Source organism: Phanerochaete carnosa (genome assembly GCF_000300595.1).
Source record: "Phanerochaete carnosa HHB-10118-sp unplaced genomic scaffold PHACAscaffold_11, whole genome shotgun sequence".
NCBI classification, from domain to species: Eukaryota; Fungi; Basidiomycota; class Agaricomycetes; order Polyporales; family Phanerochaetaceae; genus Phanerochaete; species Phanerochaete carnosa.
Genome location: NW_006767638.1, coordinates 316,104 through 338,609, shown reverse-complemented (window position 1 = coordinate 338,609; position 22,506 = coordinate 316,104). Strand labels below are relative to the sequence as shown.

Genomic DNA, 22,506 nt, shown 5'->3' with positions numbered 1-22,506 from the left:
TCTGCCACTAGCCACGCCAACGAGACTTACTCGTAACTGCGTGGATAAACTTTGTTTAAACTGGGTGAAGGGGACCGAGGTTTCCCGAGGGGTCTTCTTCAGCAATGAGACTAGTTGAGTGGGGGTAGAGTGGCCGTGAGCCGGGGCTCATAACCTGTTAAAGTGCGACTGAACTCTTGCTTTATTCTGTGCTACAGGGCCAGTATATATACATGTGAGTCAGGACCTCTGATACCGCTATAAGACCTATGGTACTGTGAGCGTAAGCATGTATACTAAGCATGAGTAATCATATGTCGTATTACTACAAGATAATCGGGGGTCATGTGATGTATCCCCATTAGTCCGTACAGGGCAATGACGTAATCGCCCAGTTCTGACATAGCGAACGTCTACAGGAGGATTCATACTCTCGAGGCGCTGCTGTTCGGCCAAGGGGCCCCAGCGTCCTATTCTTGTTGGGGCCGGTTCTTGAGGATCCTCGCGAATCCTGTCTATCGATGCAAGGGCCCGTACTCGACATGTTGAAAAGAGCAGGTATAATATGAAAGAGAGAATAAAATGAAGGGCATACTTTAAGGCCCTGGCCTACTGTCCGGAACAGGCTATATAGCATTATCGCGTTCGCAAGAGTACGTCTACAGCGCTTAAATTATTCTCACGCCACGATGTCTCGGCAATCACCGGCACATCCACGCGTTCAAAACACGCGCACGCTCTCTCTCTTTTTTTTCGCTTGTTTATAAAGGCCCGTAGGACTACTGCTACATGAGGGCCTGCCGCACGCATGCTCTCAACTCGAAACCAAACGCCATAAGCGACGCCGGGGACGATCCTAGTTTTCTTGCTCTGCCTTTGCGAATGCGCGGGCGTGTAGATCGCGCTTTCGACTCTTTTTCAAAGCTACGGTCGGCGAATGGGGAAGAACCGGCGCGCAAAAAGCGCAAGCTAGCTTCGCGTGGAACGGCCTCTGGGGGGGCTACCCCTGGTGGCTTCCTACTGGAAGGCACTCCTGAAGCAGGCGGATTTATTAGTGACGCCGGAGCGGGCGGGTTTCTCCCTGAGGACTCCACACTAGGTGGTGGTTTCCTGCCCGAGTCGTCTGACGAAGACGAGAACGCCGGCGAGAACGACGACGGCGCACGTCCAGATACGATACCCTTCAACCTGATTCCCTCGGCACTGCAGCTCCTCGATCTGCAGCCTGACGACGAAGACGTCCTGTCTGTCTTCCGCAACGCTGCGACAGGCTGGGAGAACGAGCGCGGTGCGCCGGAGGACGACGCGCACCTGTTTGTCAGTCGCAAAGACTGGCGGGCGGTCTGCGCCGCTTTGCTCAACGTCGGTGGTGAAGATGATGCCGAGGACGTCGACGATGAAGCGGTGGGCGATAACGACCCAGAGCTCAGCAGGCCCTCCGAGGAAGAGTACGTCGAGTCCGAGGACGGCTCCGAAGAGGACGAAGAGGACGAAGACTCTGACGATGAGTATCAAGGTGGCGGGTTCGTACGTACGAAGGCTGCGGGCACAACTAGTAAGAGCAAAACAGCCAGCAAGCGCGGGAAAGGACGGGGTACGACAGAGTCGTCTCTTTCTCCACTCGAAGTCAGCGATGACGAGGACCTCGAGATTCGGCCCAAGCGGATTACGCCTAGGCAGAAAGCAGAGGCCCGCCGCGCTTTTGCCATGTTTTTCCCGAACGTGCCTGATAAAGAATTGGACAAGCAAAAGATCATGATCAAGGATATCGCCCGCACGGAGTCCTTGATAAATCTCAAATCGACTGCCGACGAGGCAAGCATCGACTCTTTCGCCAGTTCCGCGCGCCCTGTGCACCCCTATGCTGACCGTACGTTATGCATAGATCGTACAAATGCTAAGTGCATTTTCGACTTCGCCAGACAAATCCATGAGCCTGCGCGACTTTGAGCGGATGATGGTTGCCGCAAAGCTTGCTTAAGTGCCTCGCGGCTTCGCATTATTGCGGTATAGCACATTGGTACATCACTCACTTTCTTCTGAGCCGCTATCGCATGCTAAGATATATCATATCATAGGTAACTATTTGCCGCATAGAAGAATGGCATACAGAACGCATATAGGTATCATACTAGTGCTACAGGTAAAATACGGTCGTCTACAAGCTATCGATACAGTTTAGTGGCAATCAAAGCGCGAGGGGTATCATCCGAAACAAGGTGTGTGTCAAAGCAACCAAAGCGAGGGGCGGACCCGACCACCTCACATTCCGTGTGGCCTCCTCTGCTCACCGCCTCCGAACCTTTCCCGACGCCGCCATCGTGCTAAAAAGCTGCTCGTACTTCTCTTGCATGCGCGAGCTGAGCTCGATGAACTCGGAGTAGGCTTTGGGCGGGAGCTCGAGCATGCCGCCCGAGACGCCGATCTTGTCGGCCGTGGGGAAGATGCTGAGGATGTCCAAGGACGATATGCGTGCCTCTGGCACGGTGGAGGGGAGGAAGACGCGGTTGCCGAGCGGCGTGAACGTGTGCACGTCTATCCAGGCGTCGCCGCGTTTGTGCGAGCGGGATGCTGCGTCGTTGGTGAGTCAGGTCCGTGCGGCTGCCAGAAAATGCAGAGCGAGTACGCACCATGAACGACCGTGACTTTGCGTTGGACCATTGCTACGGCGATACAACCCTTCTCCATAGCGTGCATGAGGGATGACGAGATGGATATGATACAGAAGATATTATGGATACAGGAGGCAGTATACAAGCCGCAAAATCGGCGTTGAAGAGTACGGTGGGATATGTTGAGAGGCCACCTCGGCTTAAGTACATCCTCACCTGCTTATTGTTTCTGACGCGGTCTGTGCACACCTCTTGCGTCTTCCAGAGCGAACGTCCTTGAAGACGGCACGGAGAGCGAGGACAATTGTACGCACGAAAGCGAAACAAAAAGCAGTAAGACACGAGGGCCTCGTTGCTCTCTGAGAACGGAATCCATGTTTGCAGTACTTTGCGGGAACAAAAGCGTCGGTTGACGACCGCCCCTCAAAGAGGCAGCGACAAACGAACAGCCCAATTTGGGAACCTCCCGCCTTACAGTAAGACGCCTCGCCCGGAAAGGCAGGTGTTTATGTTTACAGCACATTGTACTCCGGCGCCCAGCAGCCCTCGGCAAAGTGAGACTGACCTTCATGCTCAATGCATATCTTAATGCATTGGAAATAGCGAGATTAAAACCTTGTACTACCCTGCGTACGGATGTTTACGACATCGCGCGATGACGGCACTCGGAGGTTCATTATCACGTCTTGCGGATGATGAATGATAGGCTAGCAGCCACTTACTATGCGACTCAAAGCAGGGAGCTGAAGTCCTTATGATTGAGCGCAGCCAAGCATGGATTAATTGTTTGTATTGCTGTGCCAGCATCCAACCCTACTCCGCAGCACTGGTTGGTCTCATTACTGAAATCGACATATGTCCCTGTATGTCCAAATTGTCATCTCCGACTCGATTTATTTGCTGATTTGCTGATTTGCTGGTCCTACTTTGGTCATAGGCATGATCTCGTGGACGAGTGGGTCATACGGGAGCTTTAGAGAGATCCAGGCTCTGCCCGAGTCCAGACTCGACATCGACTTTCGTCAGCAGCAGCACCAGCCGACCGTTCTCGGCCTCGGCTCATACTCGCCAATCGCGATATACGAACAAGCTGGATTGCAGTAACCCTGTGAAACCAAATCCCAGGACCGCCGTGGGGCCTGCCTGAGGTCGCTTCCGGCTGATAGCGCTGTCTCAGCTTTGATCCTGTGCTAGGGACGTGGCACGGCTACCCAGTGCGCTTTGGTCCGCTTCTCCATTCCTGAAATCTAAGCGTGTGCCACGATGTCAAATCCTCTGAGCCTCGAGTGCCAGAGCCACCGTTTTTGTACCGGCTATCGGCAGCGAGCGGGTGGCTCGATCGGTGCCCGAGGGCGCGGGCGGGGGTCGCCTGCTACTGGGTCGCGACATGACACGTCCCGGCAGGCCCCGAGGATGCGCAGAGCGGAGTGGCAGCGACCCTCGAGTTCTGGCCACTTGATTGAGCATGCACCCTCGGAACACTTGGTGCGATGCCACTTGATCCCGCATTACATACCAACATCTGTTACATCCCCCGCGGCCGTTTCCCTCGCCTGACAGCGGGCCCATGTGCGCTCCCACGAGAGAATCAGGCAGCCTCTGGCGTCGAGGGGGCGCGGGCCTGCCGTGCCCCGCCTCAGTGACACACCGCGGTGTTTCCAGAATGCCCACCCAGCCCGAGGCTGTTCCTCCGCCACCTTACCGAGCCCACTGATTAGGCGCCCGTGCTGGTTTTGGTACCTATAGCCTCCGAACACATACCAAAAAAACCAAAAACGCTACTTGCTGCCGCTCCCTTTTTGTACATGCGAGCCGCCGTCTCCGTTCCCCGAATCGCATTTCCTGCTCGCGAGCTTCCGCGTGCACCCTGCCGTGTCTTTTTTTCTTTTTTCTTTTCTTTTTGCGAATTCGGCACAGGCGTGTGGCTGTCGCACGCCCTGGCCAGCCCCGGACGTCAACCCCATCGATGCATCGCAGATTAGAGCCGGGACATGACGCTGACGCGCGGGTCAGTCACCAGAAATCCATCCCATCCCTGCCGTGGGACGGATGGACGGACAACGATCAGCGCAGCCGAGATGGCAGCAGCAGCCACCCCGTGGGCACGACAGCAAGCTGCTTTTTACGTCTGGCCGCGCTCCGAGCACAAGTGGCACGCCGCACGAAAAACGAAAGGACGAGTCAGCCCTGCGACTGAATGCGCGAGAAGGTCCTGACTCTGCGGGGCCGTGCTGCGCGGCCGCGGACGTCAGATGCGCCTTTCGCGGGGCGTCTGCCTTGGGTGCTACTTTTGCGCGCTCGCTCGCCTCGCTGGCGCCAGCCGTCGCCTCATGCGCGGGGGCTGGCAGGGACGGTGGGGCTTGCACAACCATCTATGGCTTGGTTAGGGACAAGGTTCGCCCTCTCTCGGGTGATCGTCGGACCCGCGAGGCAGCCAGGCTATCCTCCCTGGACAATCTTCTCGTCGTGCGGCAGTGCGCTCTGCACTGGCCCGGCGGCTAGGACAAACAGTGGCGGTGCACCGCGCTCTGAAATTCCTGTACTGAAGAAGCAATGTATTTATTGTTTGCAGTGTACGTAGAACGTTGCATTGGAACACACTCTGGGAAATAATGGAGAGGGGTGCAGAGGTCCGAGGCCCAAAGGGGTATGGTGAAGGAAGGCGTCGCGGATGCAGCGTGATAATCACGAGCGTCGGAGACAGCGAGCGCGGAGTTGGGACTTGGGAGGTAACAGGGAGATATACAGCGATCAAAGTTGCACCAAAGGATGAGAGCCATAACGAGACATAGCGAAGAGAAGACGAAGACATATCGAGGCAGAGAACCAAAAGGGGAAATAGGTCATGACAAACGTTACGAGCCATCCAAGAAAGAAAACCAAACGTCGGGACTATGATTGGGCAGCAGTCGTGACAGGACATGCACTGCCCGAGAGAAAGATGATGGTAGGCAACACAAAGTGTCCAGGAGACAGCGCAAGCCAGGCTCCCGTGCGGCGGGGAGGAGATCGGTGGCAGGACTGTTGTCCACACTCGAGCAGGACGCGCGTCCTAGTTGGCTGTGCGGCGGATGAGGACCAGGTGGGGTGGCGTGAAAGGCGGTGCCAGCGGAGATGAGAGCGTTGTGGGAAGTGACGATTTGTGGGAGGCGTTGGGCGCGACGTGCGACGGGTGATGCCAGTGCTAGAAGACTCCATGATGCCAATTGACGAAAGACCGATGCCTGGGGGGTGACCGTACGCCCTTACGTACGCGGACGGAGGCGCAGGTGCGCTTGCCAGCTGCCCATCGAAACGTGCTGCAGGCCGACGATGTCAATCTGGTCGATGGTGATGTGAGCGACCTTGTACTTGGGATCAGCCTCGTCCTCCACCGGTTTGTCCTTCTTCTCCTGTGCGCGAACAGCATCAGCAACTGAATGAGGAGCGAGGTGAGGTAAGACAGCTCACATCAAGGAACCGTAGCACAGTCTTGGCGACGTTCTTTGCCAGCTTGGAGCGGGTGATTGGCCCAGGTGGGCTACGGAAGTCCCGTGTCGGAATCTGGCGGCTCCAAGGCGTATAGCCCGGCCACTGCCATCGGCGTCAGCAACGATGCTGTGAAGGAGTGAACAAAAGGGCACGAACGTTAATTCGAATAGAGACCGAGGGTCCGCGATTCTGGAACATAGAGTCGTCACGGCCGTGCAAGCGGGAGAACCGGGAGTTGATGGCGTCCTTGCAGTTGATGCCGCATCCGTCAGGGTGTTGCGTGAAAAACATGATGGGCATCTCCAGGTCGACCTCCTCGACGTAGCGGCGGCGATCGCTCTGGGTGTTGGGCCTGTACGTCCTTTGCGGCACGAGGAAGGCGGCGTCGGGCCACTTGCTGGCAATTTCCAGGACGGATTCGACAGCCCCACGGTGGATCGGGACGGTATACGAGCCAGGCGTGTGGTGGACGACCATCGGCGACATGCTGGGACTTGGGGCTGGCACGCGGAGGAGGGGTGACTTGGTGGGGGACGAGACGTTGCTGTGCAGCCCTGAGATGTACTGCGAAGCGGGCGAATACAAAGCGGTCGAGGTCGGGATTGTGAGGTGAGGACGCACTGTAGCAGGAAGCGAAGAGGGTGTTACCGGTAACGAGTTTTGACCTGCGGTAGATGGGGAGGATGTCCCAGCTGATTGTGGGTAGTGCGGGCCCATTGCAGCCAAAGAGAGGTCAGAAGGCGAGTGTAGTCCGGTGGCGTTGCTGGAGCCCTGGGACTGCGTCTGAAGGTCATTGGTGATTATCTGCGGTAAATTCATGCGCAGGGGACCGGGAGAAGGGGTGTGCATGCTGTAGTGACCGTCAGGGTATAGACTGTACGAATACGGTAGCGTTGGGTAGGTTGGCGACTCCAGCGAGATATCCAGACCGAGGGCATTCTGGGAGCGGTAGGCGTATGTTACGCCGTGAGTCGAGTTCTGGGAGGAGGCTGGGCTGTGATGAAGTGTGGCGTCCGGGGTGAAGTCGTCAAAGAGCTGCGCAAACAGGTTAGTGGATAGCGGATAGAGTCGAGATAAAACGAAACCGACCGGTACCATCCATGATGGCTCAAGGCTCGTCGGGTCCGAGAACGACGACGCGTCTCCCGCGTCGGCCAGCCATGAGTCATGGCTGAGTGAGTCCGTGAACTGCGGACTTGCGTGGTGGCGTATGTGCTGGTCGCGGTCCATGTTGTAGTCGAATGCCAGGGGTGCCTGTTGAGGGGGTGTCGGCTGCGGGAGTGAGTCAGTGAGAGATGAGGGGCGAAGGACGTTGGGAAGGTGAGCGAATGCGATCCTTGGTATAAGTATTGCGGGGCAATGCAGGTGATGGGGCGCTAACTTGATGTATGCCGAATCGGGGGGATGGAGGAGACTCCCGAAGACCAGGGACCGTTACACACCTCGGTGCACGGGAACCACGTTTTGGTATGGTTCTGGTTTAGGACTGTTTGGCCTGCGAACCTTAACTATGTTCGGACGGACAAGCGTGATCATCCGTGGCGACAGAGCGCGTCGGCCTTCGTACGCAGCTTGCATCTTCTGATCTGACTCCCGCTGCCACGACAAGGCAGAAGGGAAAAAAAAAGAAAAATGCCACTATTTCAGGCCGGGCGCGAGCCGATGCAGGGTGCAACGCGTACCTGTAAAGGCGCACGGCGGCCCCCCGGAGCGGGGGAGGCGATGCAGTACTTTCGCAAAAAAGTTCTCTCGTGACACCCAAGTTAGGCTGTGCAAGGTTCCCTCATAGCAGAGCTCGCTGGATAATATGACCATTTGTACGGGCGAACACACGCGACACCGCTCGCGAGACTTCATTAGTCGTCTGCAGGGCTCCAGGATGACCCGGCAAGTTGGCCTTTGCCGGGGGAGCCTTCAAGGGACAGGATTGGATAGAATTCTCGAACTCGAGGCTGAGTGTGGCTGGCGCCGCTGCCACAGCCTCCACACTGTTGTCGTGAGCCCACTCCGACCAGTAAGGAAGAAGCATCAGTCGAGCGGTATGGCTGTTGTCTCCAGAAAGTCGAACGGACAACGTGCGGAGATTTCAACGAGGCAGAGTGAGGTAAAGATCGAACATCGTCCGCATCGTCCGCATCGCCAGCCCGCGCGTGACAACCTGTGACCGTAACTCAACTCAACTCAGCCCCCGCCCCCCGCGCGCTCAGCGTTGGGTTCGCGCTCAACGTCTCGCCCATCCTCTCCTCGGCCAAGCTCCACACTTGCCTCTGCCAAGCATGTCCGCGGCGGACGATTTCGCAGATACACCGACAAACGACGCGCCAGAACTCGCGACAGAGGATTCCAACTACGATGGCCAGCAGGATTTGGACCAGGACCTGGATACGGACGAAAAAACAGCCCAAGACAAGGAGGAGCCAATGAGCCCGCAGAACGACGCGGACATGGAGGACCTCTTTGGTGACGATAAGCCTGCTGACGAGGTGGTCCACCACCCAGGGTCCGTAGTTTAAAGTTTCGTAGTCTGCCCTCCTAGTGCTCAATTCAATATCGCGACCCATAGTGCCATAACACCGGCTTCGTCTGAACACGCGGACGGCATCTCCTCCCCCGACCGCAGGCACAGGGAAGCCCTCGAATATGCCGAAGAGGATGAGCCCGATCAAGATATCGTTGAGGAGGAGGTGCTAGAGGCCAGCGCGCAGATACCTAACATACCGGTCCCAAGGAGCTCGGACGGCAATGTGAGTTTCTCCCCCACCCACCCCAGGACAACTAGCCCGATATGGCATCATTACACATCTTGTCAAGACGTGCTAACGCTTGGGTGTCTAGCACTGGGTCATCCGCATCCCAAATTTCATCAAGGTTGACTCAAAACCCTTCCACCCCGATACATACATCGGCCCAGAACAAGAGGAAGAAGCTGCGCATGTCGGCGAGTCTTCGCGAGAGAAGGACATGTCCATCAAACTAAGAGTAGAGAACACTATACGATGGCATTGGATCAAAGACGAACACGGTCACGATGTAGGCTCGGGCATGCCCTCGCGTCTATTACTTCTCGCTAACTCTACGTGTAATTGACTCTTCGCAGCACCGACAATCTAACAGCCGCATCATCAGATGGTCCGACGGGTCATTAAGCCTTAAGCTGGGCAAAGAACTCTTCGACATCACTCAAACCATCGATACCTCCGGCGCCATTCCGCGGCAAGCCATCGGTGGCAACACACAGTCATCGCAGCAAGCGTCGCAGGCACCCGCAGCCGAATCCAGCGCAAGCGCAAAAGCTCAGGGTCTTACCTACCTAGTCGCGCAGCACAAGCGCGCAGAAATCCTCCAATGTGAAGCCATGATTGCCGGCACCATGTCGCTGCGTCCGACAGGCATGCAGTCGGAGACACACCGGATGCTTGTGCGCGCAGTCGGGCAGAAGCACACCAAGGTCGCGCGGCTGCGCATGGCCCCGGACCCGACGATGGACCCGGAGCGCGAGAAGCTCGAGCTGCTCAGGCAGGTGTCCAAGAAGACCCGCAAGCCCAAGGGCGAGGACGACGGTTTCGGCAGCACCCGGCGGCGGCGGACGGGCTACCCGCGCAAGCGCTCCGGCGACGACATGTGGTCCGACGACGACGATGACGACGACATCTTTGGCGGCGGCGGTGGCGGCGGCGGCGGCTCGGAGGACGAGTACGGCCATGCCGTCCCGAGCGCCCGCAAGGCCAAGCGACGCAAGTCGGGCGACGGCGAGGAGTCGGGCAGGCGCGGCCCCGGCGAGTACCAGAACGACGACTTCCTCGTCGCTGACTCGGACGAGGATGACGCGGGCTTTGCCGAGTCTGACGAGGGCGAGCGGCGCCGCCGGAAGAAGCGGAAGGCCCGGGATGACGACGAAGACGACTTGGATAAGCTTGACGCCAAGATCGAAGCGGAGGAACGGAAACGCAGACAACAAGAGCGAATCCAAGGTGCTGATGCCGCGGGAGGCGAGAAAGAAAAGCCGGCTGCGGATGAAGCGATGGACGTAGAAAGTGAGGAAGACGAGGAGGAGTGGGGTGTCCGGCGCGCCGGTGCAGGGTCGCGCAGGAAGCGCGCCATTGATTTCGACGACGACGAGGAGTAGTGGCCCGCATTTGCTATGTACGCACTGCTCCTGTTACGTTTTTGCATCACATTGCCCCTAGCAAGTCGTCCTCCTAGCGAGCGTGAGCATATGCTATTCATCTATCTGTGTACAGCGTGACCCCGTCCTTGCAGCATCCCGTTATCATCCCATCCATACATGGGCTTAATCTCATCAACTAGCACCTGGTTCTCCTTATTTCCGTGAAGTAAGTTTCTGAGCGTGAAAATGGCATGTTCTCGGAGGACTGTAAGATGCACAGTCAGCATTCGGATCCTATCGCCGCGTCACCGGAATTCTGGCAAGGTGCGGACAGGATCGGGTGTGCCGCCCAGAGTATGAACCCCATAATCGCAATACGATTACAGTCAAAGGACAGCTTGAGCACTCACATGGGTTGCGTTCGTCTATGACACACATGTTCATGACGACCTGTATCCCGCCGCAGGCACGGACGCGATCCTGAACCGCATTGCGGTCCGAAACCAGTATACCCAATAGCCGTACAAGGTCCCTCTTGAGATACTGGAAGCCCCTCGGGTCAGATGTGCTAGTGCTGCCGGCCCCATCGCCCTGTGCCGGCGGCGCCTGGCGCAGCCCGTGTGTGCCCTCCCGTAATCTGTCCACGGAGACAGCCGTAGGGGCGACCTTGCCAAGGGTGATGCGAGGCAAAAACCGATCCAACTGCCGGAGAGTCTCTTTGTGTTACGGTATTGAGTCACGGATCAAGGGATCAGCAACAAAAGTTCGCTCACCGATGAGGCACTCTATGAAGCCTTGGGCGGCAGACGACGTCGCGCTGCCAATCACGTCCGCAAGGCGACCGTCGGCGCGCCTCACTTCCGACGGATGGGCTACTGAGCTGGATATGGCGTTCCATTGGCTCTCCTCGGAAATCAAAGCGAGGGACGTGAGGCATTGGGTCACCAGAACAAGGGCCTCGCAAACTTTGGGCAGCAGCAGATCGAGCTCTTGCAAAGGCTCGGCATCTGCTTTGGCAGCTGCAGACGTGTCGATGGAAGTTTCTGCCGCTGCGCTAGGCAATTCGTCCTCTCGCTTGTCCTCGGGATCCTGCGTCGCACTAGCGTCGTTGGACCCCAGGGAGCGCAAAATCGCATCGCACGTGTACGTGGACAGCACGAAAAATTCGCGCGTCAGGAATTCGCCCAGGGTCTTGAGTTCGCTGCTATCCGGCGCGAGCTGCCGTGTCTGGGACGGCTGCAGATAAGAGTCGAGCAGCTTGAGGAAGGTCGTCTGGTGCGGCGACACGACTTCGCCCCTGCTGCGTCAAAGTACCGATATCCACGGGAGAAAAACCGGAGCGGCCCGCACGGACGAATGCAGTGTCCGTCACGAGTGAATAGGCCCCACAAGGAATTCCAACGTTTAGCGGCGACTTACGGAGCGGAGGGCAGGCCCACTTACACAGCGATGCGTGAGAAAGCGGAAGGCGCCGCGCCCGCCTCCACGATTTTCGAGTAAATGTGGTAGCTGGATAGCAGGCGTGAGAGAAATCGCGTCAGTAGAGCCGAGGATAGCCAAGAACGCCAAGGTCGTTTATCACGAATGCAATAAGTCTCGAAGGGAAAGTATCAAGGTACAAACCTAACAATACACTCACCCAATCTCAAACGCCAAATTACTGCCTGTTAATTCTTCCTCCTCGAATAGCGAGGCGATGCGGTCCAGCAGGGAAATGCACAATCGTGCTCCGCTGGGAGTGTTGGTCAGAAGGCTCCTATGGAAAGAATCGGCTGAGCTTCCACAGAATGCGCCACGCCATTACGATAGCTAGTGGTATGTGACAAGAGAACTCGGAGTTTCTTGCACTCAGTGGATATGCACTTACGTCCTATGGTTGCTGCCGTGCAAACAATTCAGGACGAGCACGAATGCCGCCGTGGTCGTTGCCACATCCTGAACGCCGAACAAGCGGCTAAGGATATCAGATGGTTGCGCTTGATAGGAGGTTAGACTCGTACAGTAAAATTAACTGCTCTTCTGGAAGCTTCAGGTACGACTCCCACAAGCGGTCTAGTAAGTCTTCATTGCCCGTCACTACATTGCACAGCGTCTGGGTCAACATCCTCGTCGCAGCGAGAGCTGTATAAGATTGCAACACGTCAACAATAATGTCATTAGAGGCAATAGGGATGCTCATGGACATTTTGGGTCCTGTAAAACCGTGTACGAGGTGTAATGCCGTAGGAGCGCCCGAATATCCGGCTCGTTGTCACTGTTATCCAAAAAATCGATGGTTCAGTCTATGGATTCTGGGGCACATGGGTGAACCGCTGCTGACAAAGCTCGCTGCTGGTTGTAGGGGACGGCAGCGACGATGTTCCGAGTGAAGCGTGCCAGACTAACGGTCCACGTTCGCAAAATTGTCTCGAGTTCTCCGTCTTCCTCCTCGGAGACCATGGCAGAGTGCGCTGCAGAGACCGCCACCCACAAGCGCTGCAGCTCGTGCCAGATATCGGGCTGGGCCCGGCCCATGTCGGCTCTGTGACCGTTAGCGTGGACTCAGGGAATGAGTAAAGGCACTGACCTAAGCTCCTCGTCTGAAGCGAGGGTCTTTGAGTGCTCATCGAGGACATCGACCACGCTCTGGATGGAGCCCCCTTTGTTGATATCTAGTTTTGAGCAAGCATCATGGAGCTGGATATTCGCAACAGCCATCGCGCACAGGAAGGCAGGGCTACAAAAAATCAGATGGGGATTTACAGCGGTCAGATGACTGTGATGGATAGCGATGCAACAGCCAGCGAAATCTTCTGAACAGCAACGGCGACCCGAAGGACGTTGCAAAGCGTCGGCACCAGCAGCGACTGTTTGTCGAGGGCGTTGTGGACGAAGATCAAATCTCGATCGGTCATTCGCCGACCGGGCGAGAATTGCGCTCGGTGGCGCGGCGCTTGAATTCAGCCGCTTTCTCGACACCGTTGCCGACGTTCAACTCAACACAAGCGACAATGAGCACAGCAACAGACTTCAATGTCTCGCTGGAGCCACATCTGGCGGACGCGCTACGGCCTCTCGTTCCCATCCTGCCGGAAGTCCTGTCCAAGGACCTTTCCACGACACTCGACTCGGCAGCGAAGACGGCAGCACCTAGTCCGCCCACGGCAGCTGAAGGAGTGGCAGAGGCTGGCGATGCCATAGCCAGTGCACCGCCCCTAATACCCTACTCCCTTCTCTCATCGATATCCGCATGGACGCGCTCGCCTGACGGGCACGACGCTCTCTCACGCTGCGACTCCCGCTTGGAGCCAACGGACTATACCATGGTGGCTCTGCTAGCCGGCACACGCACATCTCCCGAGAAAAACTTCCCACATATGCCTGTCAAGCCTGAGGCTAGTGAGGAAGCCCACCGGGAGCTGAATGACCGCCGCGCAGTCACGGCGGTCCTGAACGCGCTGCTTAGCGTAATCGGGTCTGGTGTCGCGACATGGTGGGCCGCGGACAGGCTCAATTGGAAACCAGAATGGGTAAGACTTCATGCGGTGTACCCAAGATGCTATGGCTGACTCTGGAAATCCAACTTTGCCTGTCTGTGTCATGCAGAAAGCCCTGCTCGCCCTATTCGTAGCGATCGTTGTCGCCGTCTCCGAAGCTATTTTGTTTATGATTTGGGATGCGCGACGATCGAAACGCATTACCAAACTGTCAAGAGCCCTCCGATCACAAGATGCTTCGACCCTTATTTCCGACGGTGAACAGGCGTCCCTGAAGGCACCAGAGGACGGCTTAGCAGCTGAACGAACTCACTCTCCCAACGGGAAGTCGCACATGCGTTCCATCTGCCTTTGGCCGAACTTGCGTCGGCGCCCCGTCTACACCAGTACCTCTTCCGAGGGCTCAGTCCCTACTATGCGATCGATGTCTCTGACATCATCACCGCCCATACTACTGGTCAGGTCGTAAGCAGTGATGGACAGGCACAGTGGGCGAGTGATCCTGCGGGTCAGGATGAGATTGGTGGCGGAAGAGAAGGCAGGCTGGAGGTTTGGGGATTGACAGGATGGTATCTGAATGTGCTTATGCGAATACTCGGGGTGTACTCACCCATAGATCCCCATCCACCTGCATGATGGATGGTGTTTCATATGACCTGCTCGCCACCTTGTAGCCGTGCCTGTAGGACAACTAGAGTTTTATATTGACCCAGCGAGGCGGGGAAGGGGCTCATCGCGGCGAAGTTGTTTTGTTCTCGCCGAATGTGGTTTAGTGCTCTTCGGCGTAGTGCACGCCGTCACACATACCGTAATGTCTGTCAGTGAAACGTTTAACAGCGCTAATACGCCATGTTGCGACAGGGGGGGATGTGGCAAGAGATAACCATTACTGTGACGGTATTTGGGTTTCGAAGCTTGCGAAGGCAAACTCGGCTGTACAGGCAGCGACATCCATCCACGGGGTTACACAGCATCCCTATCAATAGATTGCGTCGATCGTTGTGTTGACCTGCACTCACGATTTATCACCAATTTACCAATTCCGCTAGATTACTCGCTAACACCGTGTACCGCAACGCACTTGCCACACCCGCTAGTGACGTAAAGCGCTTTCCGCGCTCCGTACGGCTAGCCGGAAGATGTTTTAGTGCTTGAGACGTTGAATCTGTATCGATAGGGCCCACAAATCCGGTTCTGTCGCTGCGGTATTAGAGATTTGAGGCTAATATACTTACACGCTGTCAGGTCTTCCTTTTCTCCGACGTCAGCTGGCTGAACGAAGGTTAAACTAACTCGGAGTGTGTTGACTTTGTGGCACGCGCACCAGAAATGCAGGGTCCTGTTACTTATTTCTGACTTCCGCGACCTGACTGCGGCCGTCTCTCGCGTAACCCTGCCGTTGTCCGATGTTCTTGCACACCCGGGGCTGCACCCGGCACTGTTTCAGTCCTCGATCTTCAGATCGGCCAAGGCGAGATTCGGGAGCGGGGTATCTGCTGCTCCGCTCATGCATGCGCTCTCGGTCTCCCCAGGCTCATCATAAGCGGGTGCAGTCGGATGGATGAAGCCCTACTCATTGTAACAATGTCATGGTGCGCTATCTGATCATGGTCGCACCTTACTCACCACATACGGCCACACTCGAAGTCCGCCGAGCGATAGTTGGGGTGGACCGAAGCGGCCAAGGATACTTACCTGTTCCGGACGTATACCCACCTCCTCCTGGGTTTCCCTGAGTGCTGCTGCGAGCGTAGAGGTGTCCGTCTGAGGGACAAATTGTGCCCCGGGCTTAGCGTACGTTGTAGCACCGAGACACGTTGTACTATACCTCGTCTACCCTACCACCTGGAAAGCTAATACCGCCGCCGATGAATTGAAGTCAATGCCGAACCCTCCACACGACGCCGAAAGGGTCCTCGCACCTCACTTCGCCCGAATGTGTCCTCAGCTTGCCCCGCACTTCGAGCAGGACCCCGGGCTTGCCGTTAACGTTACAGAACGGTGCCAGCACCGCAGCATGCACTTCATCGGGGTCAAAGCTCTCGGTCTGAGTTGAATAATGCTCCTGGAGCAGATTCCGTATGATATTCAGCGAGTTTCTCGTCAAGGGCGCGGTCAAAGAGAGCGTGGACATCGCGGGTCGTGGTGAGGCGATCAGCGCTCTGCGCAACATGTCTTAGCGCCGCGGGTTGGGACCGCTGAGGTCATGCACTCTGCCGTACGCGCTTTCGCCTGCACCGCATCCACCGCCACTCGACTTGTCCCATCCAGGGATGCAAGCCTTGTGAAATATGCCTGGAGGCTATCACCTACGGCTAGAGGTCTCGAAATCCACGCAGACACCGTCGACACCTTCGTCTTACCAGCGGTCGCACTTGGACTCTAACACTTTCATACCGTCTTCGATATTCCAGTCTCTGCCCGCTCACCAAGCAAAGCCGACCGGCCGAAGATACTCATTCTTTCTGCCCAGAGACCAGGCGCGACTGTCAGAGGCAGCGCCACCTGGAGAGCCCTCTGCCTACAAAGACTACCGCTTTGGGCCTTTACGCGTAGACTGGGTGGACTTCGACGACATGAATCTCAATGGACTGACTCGAAGTGGACCTAAGAACGACAGAAGCAGGAACCCTCGTAGTGCGTAGTTCTTTTTTGCCAGAGATTCGCTGTAATGCTTCAGAGATTCGAGTCCTTCATGCAGACCTTGTTATCTTCGGCGTGGTCCGTGTGAAGGAGCCTCGTTAGCCTCTAAGCTGAAGCCTCACCATCCTGCCACTAACGTTGCTTGCAGGTGGTCCAACCACGGGAAAATTCACTCCTGCGAGGACAAAGTCGGGCTCGACCAATCTTCCTGAAGGCGTTGTACACATTTACCGAGAACCATCGCAAGAGAGTACGAGCGAAGCAGGCCCCTCTACGTCGTCTGGAAACAATTCTGCACCGGCAAGCCTGGATTGGGATGGTGTCACCTTGGCGGTCCTTGCTGTGCCTTCTTGGATGACACCTTCGGACTTTCTGTCTTTCGTCGCCCCCGCTGCTGAGGGCATGGCCCACCTGCGCATGATTCGGTATGTGGCAGCCTAGTACCTCGTACTGCGCATATTCTAAGCTCATAACGTACAGGGACTCAGCTCCGAACCGCTCCATTGTGGTGATCAAGTTTCGCAACGCAGAAGATGCAGCCGAGTTTGTCGAGGCGTATAATGGCAAACAATTTAACTCCATGGAGGTGTGTATCCCTGCAAACTGCGAAGTTCTTCTCGCTCATTTTTCTTCACCAGGCCGAGATCTGTCATGTCGTACGGATTCTTTCTGTGGAGATTGCAGCTGACGACATCGTCGGGCAGTCGATTACAAAACTCTGCTCTGCTCAGGGAGAGGCGTACGAACTTCCTACATGCCCAGTGTGTCTGGAGAGGATGGATTCTGCGGTAACGGGCCTCGTTACCGTGCCGTGTGCCCATACTTTCCATTGCACATGCTTGAGCAAATGGGGTGACAGTCGGTACGTACAGATACATAAAACTTTAGCTTTGACTGGTGCTGACAGAGCTTCTAGTTGTCCGGTTTGTCGGTACTCCCAGACACTGATGTCCTCACATCCTGTGTCATCCAATACTTCACGGTCCAACGTCCCCATTCCCTTCACCTCGTCACCTTCCTCATCGCGCTGCTTTGATTGCCCAGACGATTCTTCATCGACGTCTAACCTGTGGATTTGTCTCATCTGTGGGAACATCGGCTGCGGACGCTATGGACGAGCACATGCACACGCCCACTATGAGCGCACGACCCACCTGTACGCCTTGGAGCTCGAGACCCAGCGAGTCTGGGACTACGCCGGCGACGGCTACGTCCACCGGCTCATCCAGAACAAGGCTGACGGCAAGCTCGTCGAGCTCCCCTCGGCCGCGTCGTCGATGACCACGGGCGGCAGCAACCGCGACGGCGGCGGTGGGCCGAGCGCCGCCGACGCGCTCAGCGCCGAGAAGATCGAGGCGATCGGCATCGAGTACTCGTACCTGCTCACGTCGCAGCTCGACTCGCAGCGGACGTACTACGAGGCGCAGACGGCGGAGATGCGCGACGAGGTCGGCGCGCTCAAGAGCCTCGTCGAGCGGCTGAGCGCCGACGTCGAGGAGGGCCGGCGGCGCTCCCGGGACGAGGAGGCCCGCCGGCAGGTCGAGGCGGAGGAGCGCGCCGCAGAGGTCGACCGCGCGCGGACCAGGGCGGAGAAGCGGGCGGAGAAGGCCTGGGAGCTCGCGCGCTCGCTCGAGAGGGAGCTCAAGGGCGAGCGGGCGGTGGGCGAGGGCCTGCTGAAGAACCTGGCGGCGGCGAAGGAGCGTGCGGGGAAGGCGGAGGAGGAGAAGGAGGAGCTGAAGGCGAAGGTGGCGGAGCTCGAGGACCAGCTGCGAGACGTCATGTTCTTTATCGAGGCCCGGGACAAGATCGAGAACGGGGAGGGCGCGGTCGCCGAGGCTGCCGGAGGGTCGCTCGGCGTGTCGTCACCGGCAACGAACGGATCGGCGAGGAGGAGGAAAGGCAAGAAGCGATAGCGAGCTCACCGGAACGCAGGCAGATCGTGCATGCCCGAGTGGTATTCCTGTCTGACGGCTCACACTTGCCCCAGGACGCCAGCCATCGCTCTTTACGATGATCCTCGCCCACGTCGTTGCTGCTGAGATCAGATAACGGGCGACGCGTCCCGTGCAGAGACTCCAGCGGGAGGCCGTTGTGCGACTAGGTTATCGCCATCCAGGTCAGCAGAGTCCTCCTTTCCGGCAGGGCCGGCGTGCCCTCCTACACCCGCTTCGCGCCGTCCGCCCACGCGCCCGCGCGCCCCGCCGTACTTTCCTCGGTAGCGTAAAATAAACCTCTGTCGGTGGCTATGCCGCAGCCTGGCGCGAGCCGCGCCCTTCTCGAGGATCGCGATCGTCGTTCTCCAGGGTCCCCCCATCCGCCCTTCGCGAAGCCCGCGCGATGTCATCGTTACGTGTCAGGTACTACTCCATGTCTAAAATCTGTACTTCTATCGACGAGTGGCCTTCCTAGGAAACAGCGTCCGTGCGTGTGTGTGATACAGACGAGATCTACGGCTTGATTGGTGAACGGGAGTTTGTTGTGGGTCGTGCTCAGCGATGTCCAGCGCGAGATGCACGGAGTGATCTGCGTGCCCCTTGTCAGGGCGTCCTCGAATTTGTTTTAAATACTTTGACCCTGACAGAGAACAACCTCGTTTTGACTCACGGAGGTGTGTTGAGCGACCGTTTGACCGCAGTTTTCTGCCTCAGGAGATCGCGCGCATGAACGTTTGGACCCTTGACCGAAGTGGCGCGCACCAGTGGGAGCGGTAAGGTGTACTTTTCTGGCTCGCCACTTGGTTCTCAGGTCTCGGGTCTCAGGCCTTCAGGGGACCTGGTATCCAGTCCCATTGAGACCTTCCGGCCTTTCGAGGACACGAGCAACGCCGAGATGCGATAGAGATGAGATTATTCATTATGTACCAATGCATCGAAAGGTCATGAACGGGCGTCGTTGCTACATGCCTACGTTATACTCGTAGAAACAACAATGTGGCGAAGCGGGGGGTGGGGTGTCTCTGTGCGCGTGTGGAATAATAACTAGTCGTACAACGCCGAGCCCCAATGAGAAATGTGTGGGGGCGAGGGCGGAGAGGAGGGGGGGAAGGGGGGAGGCAACGGCCGCTCAGACCTTTTCGTCCTTCTCGTCGACGTGCAGGTGGTGCTGGCCCGCTGCGAGATCCGCGGCGTGAACATCGTTCGCGACGATCTCGCGACGGTAGCGCGCCGAGGTGAGAGGCGTCGAGTTCTGGTAGAGGAGGTCGACCTGCTCGAGCGAGAGGCCCTTGGTCTGCGCAGAGGCGTCAGGAACTGGTTGGACGATGCAGAGCAGGTCAGAAAAAGATGCTCACCTCGGGGATGCAGAAGAAGGCAAAGACGACGCAGCACGCGCAGGTCGAGCCCCAGACGAAGAACACCTTGGCCTGGAGGTCGGCGTTGCCCGGGCCGGAGTTGACGAGGAAGGGCGTGGCGTAGCCGATACCGAAGTTCCAGAGCCAGTTGGACGCGACGGCGAGGGACATGGCCTTGGCACGGACGTTGAGCGGGAAGATCTCGCCGACGACGACCCAGGCGATGGGACCCCAGGTCGAGGCGAACGCGGCGATGTAGATGCACACGAGCGCGACGAGGGCTTTCTGACCGGACGAGTTGTTCACCGAGATGGTGACGCCGATGATCGCGACGAGGAACTCGCAGATGCACATCACGACGGCACCCCAGATGAGCAGTGGGCGACGGCCGAAACGCTCGATACCCCACATGCCGGGGAGAGTCATGAACACGTTGACGATGTTGGTCGCCACCGAAGTCAGGAAGGGATTTTTGATGCCCGAGTTGGCGAAGAAGGTCGTGCCGTCTAGAGGTGCTGTTAGCACAGAGCTTGTGTCCAAGACCAGGAGGGAACTCACAATAGAAGATGAAGTTGATACCGGTGAGCTGCTGCCACGCCTGGATGAAGATACCGGAGAGGGTACGGAGGGCGATCTTGTTGTGGCTGGGCCGGAAACAGTCAATGTAGCTGCTCTCGCCGAGCTCCTGCTCCTCCTTGAGGTTTGCGCGGATGTCGTTGAGTTCGACCTCGATCTCAGGGTCGGAGGGGTCAAGTGACGTGAGGCGGGAGAACGACTTGGCAGCAGCTGCGTCGCGTCCCTGTTTGATCAGGAAACGAGGGGACTACAAAGGAAGGTCAGAAAGAGATTCAGAACAAAGGACGAACAGCGACGTACCTCGGGCAGCCAGAACATGCCGACGGTGAGGATGAACGCCCAGATGAGCTGGACGCCGGTGGGGATCCGCCATGCCGAGTGATCGTCGCGGTCCTTGGTGGCGTTGTTGACGACCGAGGCGAGGAGGAGGCCGATCGTGATCGCCCACTGGTAGCCCGAGACGACGGCACCACGGATCCACTTGGGCGAGCACTCGGACTGGTACATGGGGATGAGGACCGAGACGAGGCCGACGCCGAGACCGGCGAAGACACGGCCGATGATGAAGGCGGCCCACTGGTGGGAGCCGGTCTGGAGCGCGACGCCGAGGGAGAAGACGGCGGTGGCGAGGAAGACGCCGCCGCGACGGCCTAGCTTATCGGCGACGTACGCACCGAAGAGCGCACCTGTGATGGCGCGTCAGCGCTTGTCGCTGCATTAGGCAAACCAAGTTGGACTTACCAAAGAAGGTACCCGCGGAGAGGATGGAGGTGACGAGAGACTGCTGGGCGGAGGTGATAGCGTAGCCGGTGGGGTGGTTGGCAAAGTCAGTGGTGGGCTTGCCGTAAAGACGGAGGAAGTCCTTCATGGCCGTGATACCAGAGATGGTTCCTGTGTCATAACCGAAGAGGATACCAGCGAAGGCGGCGAAGGAGACCATGACGATGCCGGCGACCTTGCTCTTTGGTGCATTGGCACCGAGGCCGGGGCCGGATGCAGCGGGACCACCAGGCATGATAGTTGTTGACTCGGCTTGTGAAAGCGAGAGTGAGCGGTGGGGAAGCGATGTGGGGAAGACCGCGAAGAAGACCAGGCGGGGGTGGGGACAGGCCGCCCTTTATACGTGATTAGCTCACGCGAAATTTATTTTTTAGAAAATGAGCGGATCGCAAGGGTAAACAACGAGCTGAAAGCGTGACCATGCGGTCCCTCTCGCCCTCCATCAGATCCAATTCATATCCAGGCACAACCAGACTCGCCCTGCAAACCATGGCCTCAATTTCTCGCCCCGGGAGCATTCCTGGCCCCACAGCACCGACGCGAGGCATTGGCGCAGCGTGTGCAGGCCAGCGAGGGTGCGCAGGCCCCGCCGTGGTTGTCGACGACGTGCTCCAGCAGCTTGGGAGCATGCAGGGCAGGCTTCGGACATCAACCTGCCTTTACACGCCATCTGATTGCGGAGGTGCATCTCGTGTGCAGCTAGCCACTCGAGACCCTGCAAGAGCAGATCGGTGCGGAGCTACCATAGCACCGGCTCGTCTGGCTGGTAGTACAGCACCCGACATCCTCCCCGCGAAGATCGCTTGGCAACTCCCAATCCAAATCGAAAACGCGCCATCCCTCGCCCGCCGATGCCGCAAAGCAAACCCAACCCACGACTGCCATTCCCCCGCGCCGCTTCCGGCCTAAAGCGCAAGACGCGTCCTGCAGAAAGCCCCGGAGCGTGCCCGCAAGCTCCGCTCTCGCGTGCATTCCACGGCTCTCATCCGTGGCCCCGACGTCGTCCAGCCCTCGCCGCTTCGTCCTCATTGGTTTTCGCGCCCCGGACCATCCCACACACCACACGGACGCGGGCGGGATATTCCGCCCCCCGCCCACAGCCACGAGCGCCCGCGTTGCCGGGCACTACGCCGCTAGTCTCGATCTCTCCGGACGGTCGGCTCCGGGTCTTCTGGCTCCTTTGCGCCTGCGTGCATCCTCATTAACATTTATCATGATTGAGGAATCCTCTCGACCTTGTCTAGAAGCTAGTTGTCTTCCCTGTAAACGGCACCGCCAACCTTGAACTGGATGTCATTGCCAAAGAGGACGCGCTATTCCCCGTCCGTCTCACAGCGCCAGTCGCTCGCGCTCGCGCGCGGGAGCACAGAACTCTGGCGAGCTGTCCCTCGAGGCTGGCGACCCACCCCAAGCAAAATTTCAAGCGCGCCCACAGCGAGATCGATCCCGATCGCCAAATTACAGCCCCCGAAACGGCATCCCATTCGCACGCCGGAGCATGTGGGCAAGCAGGCGGGGGAGCGATATTTGGAGAGCATTGTAATATTTGTTCCCCCCCCCCCCGCCTCCGCC

At 57.8% G+C, this 22,506-nt stretch overlaps 9 protein-coding genes across 9 annotated transcripts; 5 read left to right on the top strand and 4 right to left on the bottom strand.

Annotated features, from left to right (window-relative positions):
- Positions 1 to 768: 768 nt before the first annotated feature.
- On the top strand, positions 769 to 1,960 carry PHACADRAFT_104370 (uncharacterized protein; the record flags this gene model as incomplete). Its single annotated transcript, XM_007400655.1, has 2 exons — positions 769 to 1,830; positions 1,865 to 1,960. 2 exons carry the CDS (start codon positions 769 to 771, stop codon positions 1,958 to 1,960), a joined length of 1,158 nt encoding a protein of 385 aa, XP_007400717.1.
- A 306-nt stretch (positions 1,961 to 2,266) lies between these two features.
- On the bottom strand, positions 2,267 to 2,667 carry PHACADRAFT_104496 (uncharacterized protein; the record flags this gene model as incomplete). Its single annotated transcript, XM_007400654.1, has 2 exons — positions 2,267 to 2,550; positions 2,610 to 2,667. 2 exons carry the CDS (start codon positions 2,665 to 2,667, stop codon positions 2,267 to 2,269), a joined length of 342 nt encoding a protein of 113 aa, XP_007400716.1.
- A 2,480-nt stretch (positions 2,668 to 5,147) lies between these two features.
- Positions 5,148 to 7,989, bottom strand: PHACADRAFT_263741 (uncharacterized protein). The gene is made up of 5 exons (XM_007400653.1): positions 7,745 to 7,989; positions 7,152 to 7,658; positions 6,219 to 7,097; positions 6,042 to 6,164; positions 5,148 to 5,983 (listed from the first exon to the last, which is right to left on the bottom strand). Exons 2-5 carry the CDS (start codon positions 7,290 to 7,292, stop codon positions 5,837 to 5,839), a joined length of 1,290 nt encoding a protein of 429 aa, XP_007400715.1. The 5' UTR covers positions 7,293 to 7,658; positions 7,745 to 7,989; the 3' UTR covers positions 5,148 to 5,836.
- Positions 7,990 to 8,298: 309 nt separating this feature from the next.
- On the top strand, positions 8,299 to 11,353 carry PHACADRAFT_263737 (uncharacterized protein). The gene is made up of 6 exons (XM_007400652.1): positions 8,299 to 8,562; positions 8,626 to 8,806; positions 8,898 to 9,092; positions 9,160 to 10,437; positions 10,583 to 10,886; positions 10,944 to 11,353. Exons 1-4 carry the CDS (start codon positions 8,339 to 8,341, stop codon positions 10,186 to 10,188), a joined length of 1,629 nt encoding a protein of 542 aa, XP_007400714.1. The 5' UTR covers positions 8,299 to 8,338; the 3' UTR covers positions 10,189 to 10,437; positions 10,583 to 10,886; positions 10,944 to 11,353.
- Positions 11,354 to 12,335: 982 nt separating this feature from the next.
- On the bottom strand, positions 12,336 to 12,718 carry PHACADRAFT_263736 (uncharacterized protein). Its single transcript, XM_007400651.1, has one exon. It carries the CDS (start codon positions 12,682 to 12,684, stop codon positions 12,448 to 12,450), a length of 237 nt encoding a protein of 78 aa, XP_007400713.1. The 5' UTR covers positions 12,685 to 12,718; the 3' UTR covers positions 12,336 to 12,447.
- Positions 12,719 to 12,722: 4 nt separating this feature from the next.
- Positions 12,723 to 14,115, top strand: PHACADRAFT_213363 (uncharacterized protein; the record flags this gene model as incomplete). The annotated part of the gene is made up of 2 exons (XM_007400650.1): positions 12,723 to 13,679; positions 13,756 to 14,115. The coding sequence occupies exons 1-2, from the start codon at positions 13,161 to 13,163 to the stop codon at positions 14,113 to 14,115; spliced, it is 879 nt and encodes a 292-aa protein (XP_007400712.1). The 5' UTR covers positions 12,723 to 13,160.
- A 1,822-nt stretch (positions 14,116 to 15,937) lies between these two features.
- On the top strand, positions 15,938 to 16,280 carry PHACADRAFT_263734 (uncharacterized protein; the record flags this gene model as incomplete). Its single annotated transcript, XM_007400649.1, has 1 exon — positions 15,938 to 16,280. A coding segment is annotated over one exon (343 nt), but the record flags the coding sequence as incomplete, so codon positions are not given.
- A 43-nt stretch (positions 16,281 to 16,323) lies between these two features.
- Positions 16,324 to 18,597, top strand: PHACADRAFT_152408 (uncharacterized protein). The gene is made up of 4 exons (XM_007400648.1): positions 16,324 to 16,714; positions 16,770 to 16,875; positions 16,928 to 17,151; positions 17,206 to 18,597. The coding sequence occupies exons 1-4, from the start codon at positions 16,644 to 16,646 to the stop codon at positions 18,200 to 18,202; spliced, it is 1,398 nt and encodes a 465-aa protein (XP_007400710.1). The 5' UTR covers positions 16,324 to 16,643; the 3' UTR covers positions 18,203 to 18,597.
- A 518-nt stretch (positions 18,598 to 19,115) lies between these two features.
- On the bottom strand, positions 19,116 to 21,226 carry PHACADRAFT_263731 (uncharacterized protein). Its single transcript, XM_007400647.1, has 5 exons — positions 20,896 to 21,226; positions 20,455 to 20,840; positions 20,137 to 20,401; positions 19,579 to 20,084; positions 19,116 to 19,517 (listed from the first exon to the last, which is right to left on the bottom strand). Exons 1-5 carry the CDS (start codon positions 21,167 to 21,169, stop codon positions 19,353 to 19,355), a joined length of 1,596 nt encoding a protein of 531 aa, XP_007400709.1. The 5' UTR covers positions 21,170 to 21,226; the 3' UTR covers positions 19,116 to 19,352.
- Between the last annotated feature and the right edge of the window lie 1,280 nt (positions 21,227 to 22,506).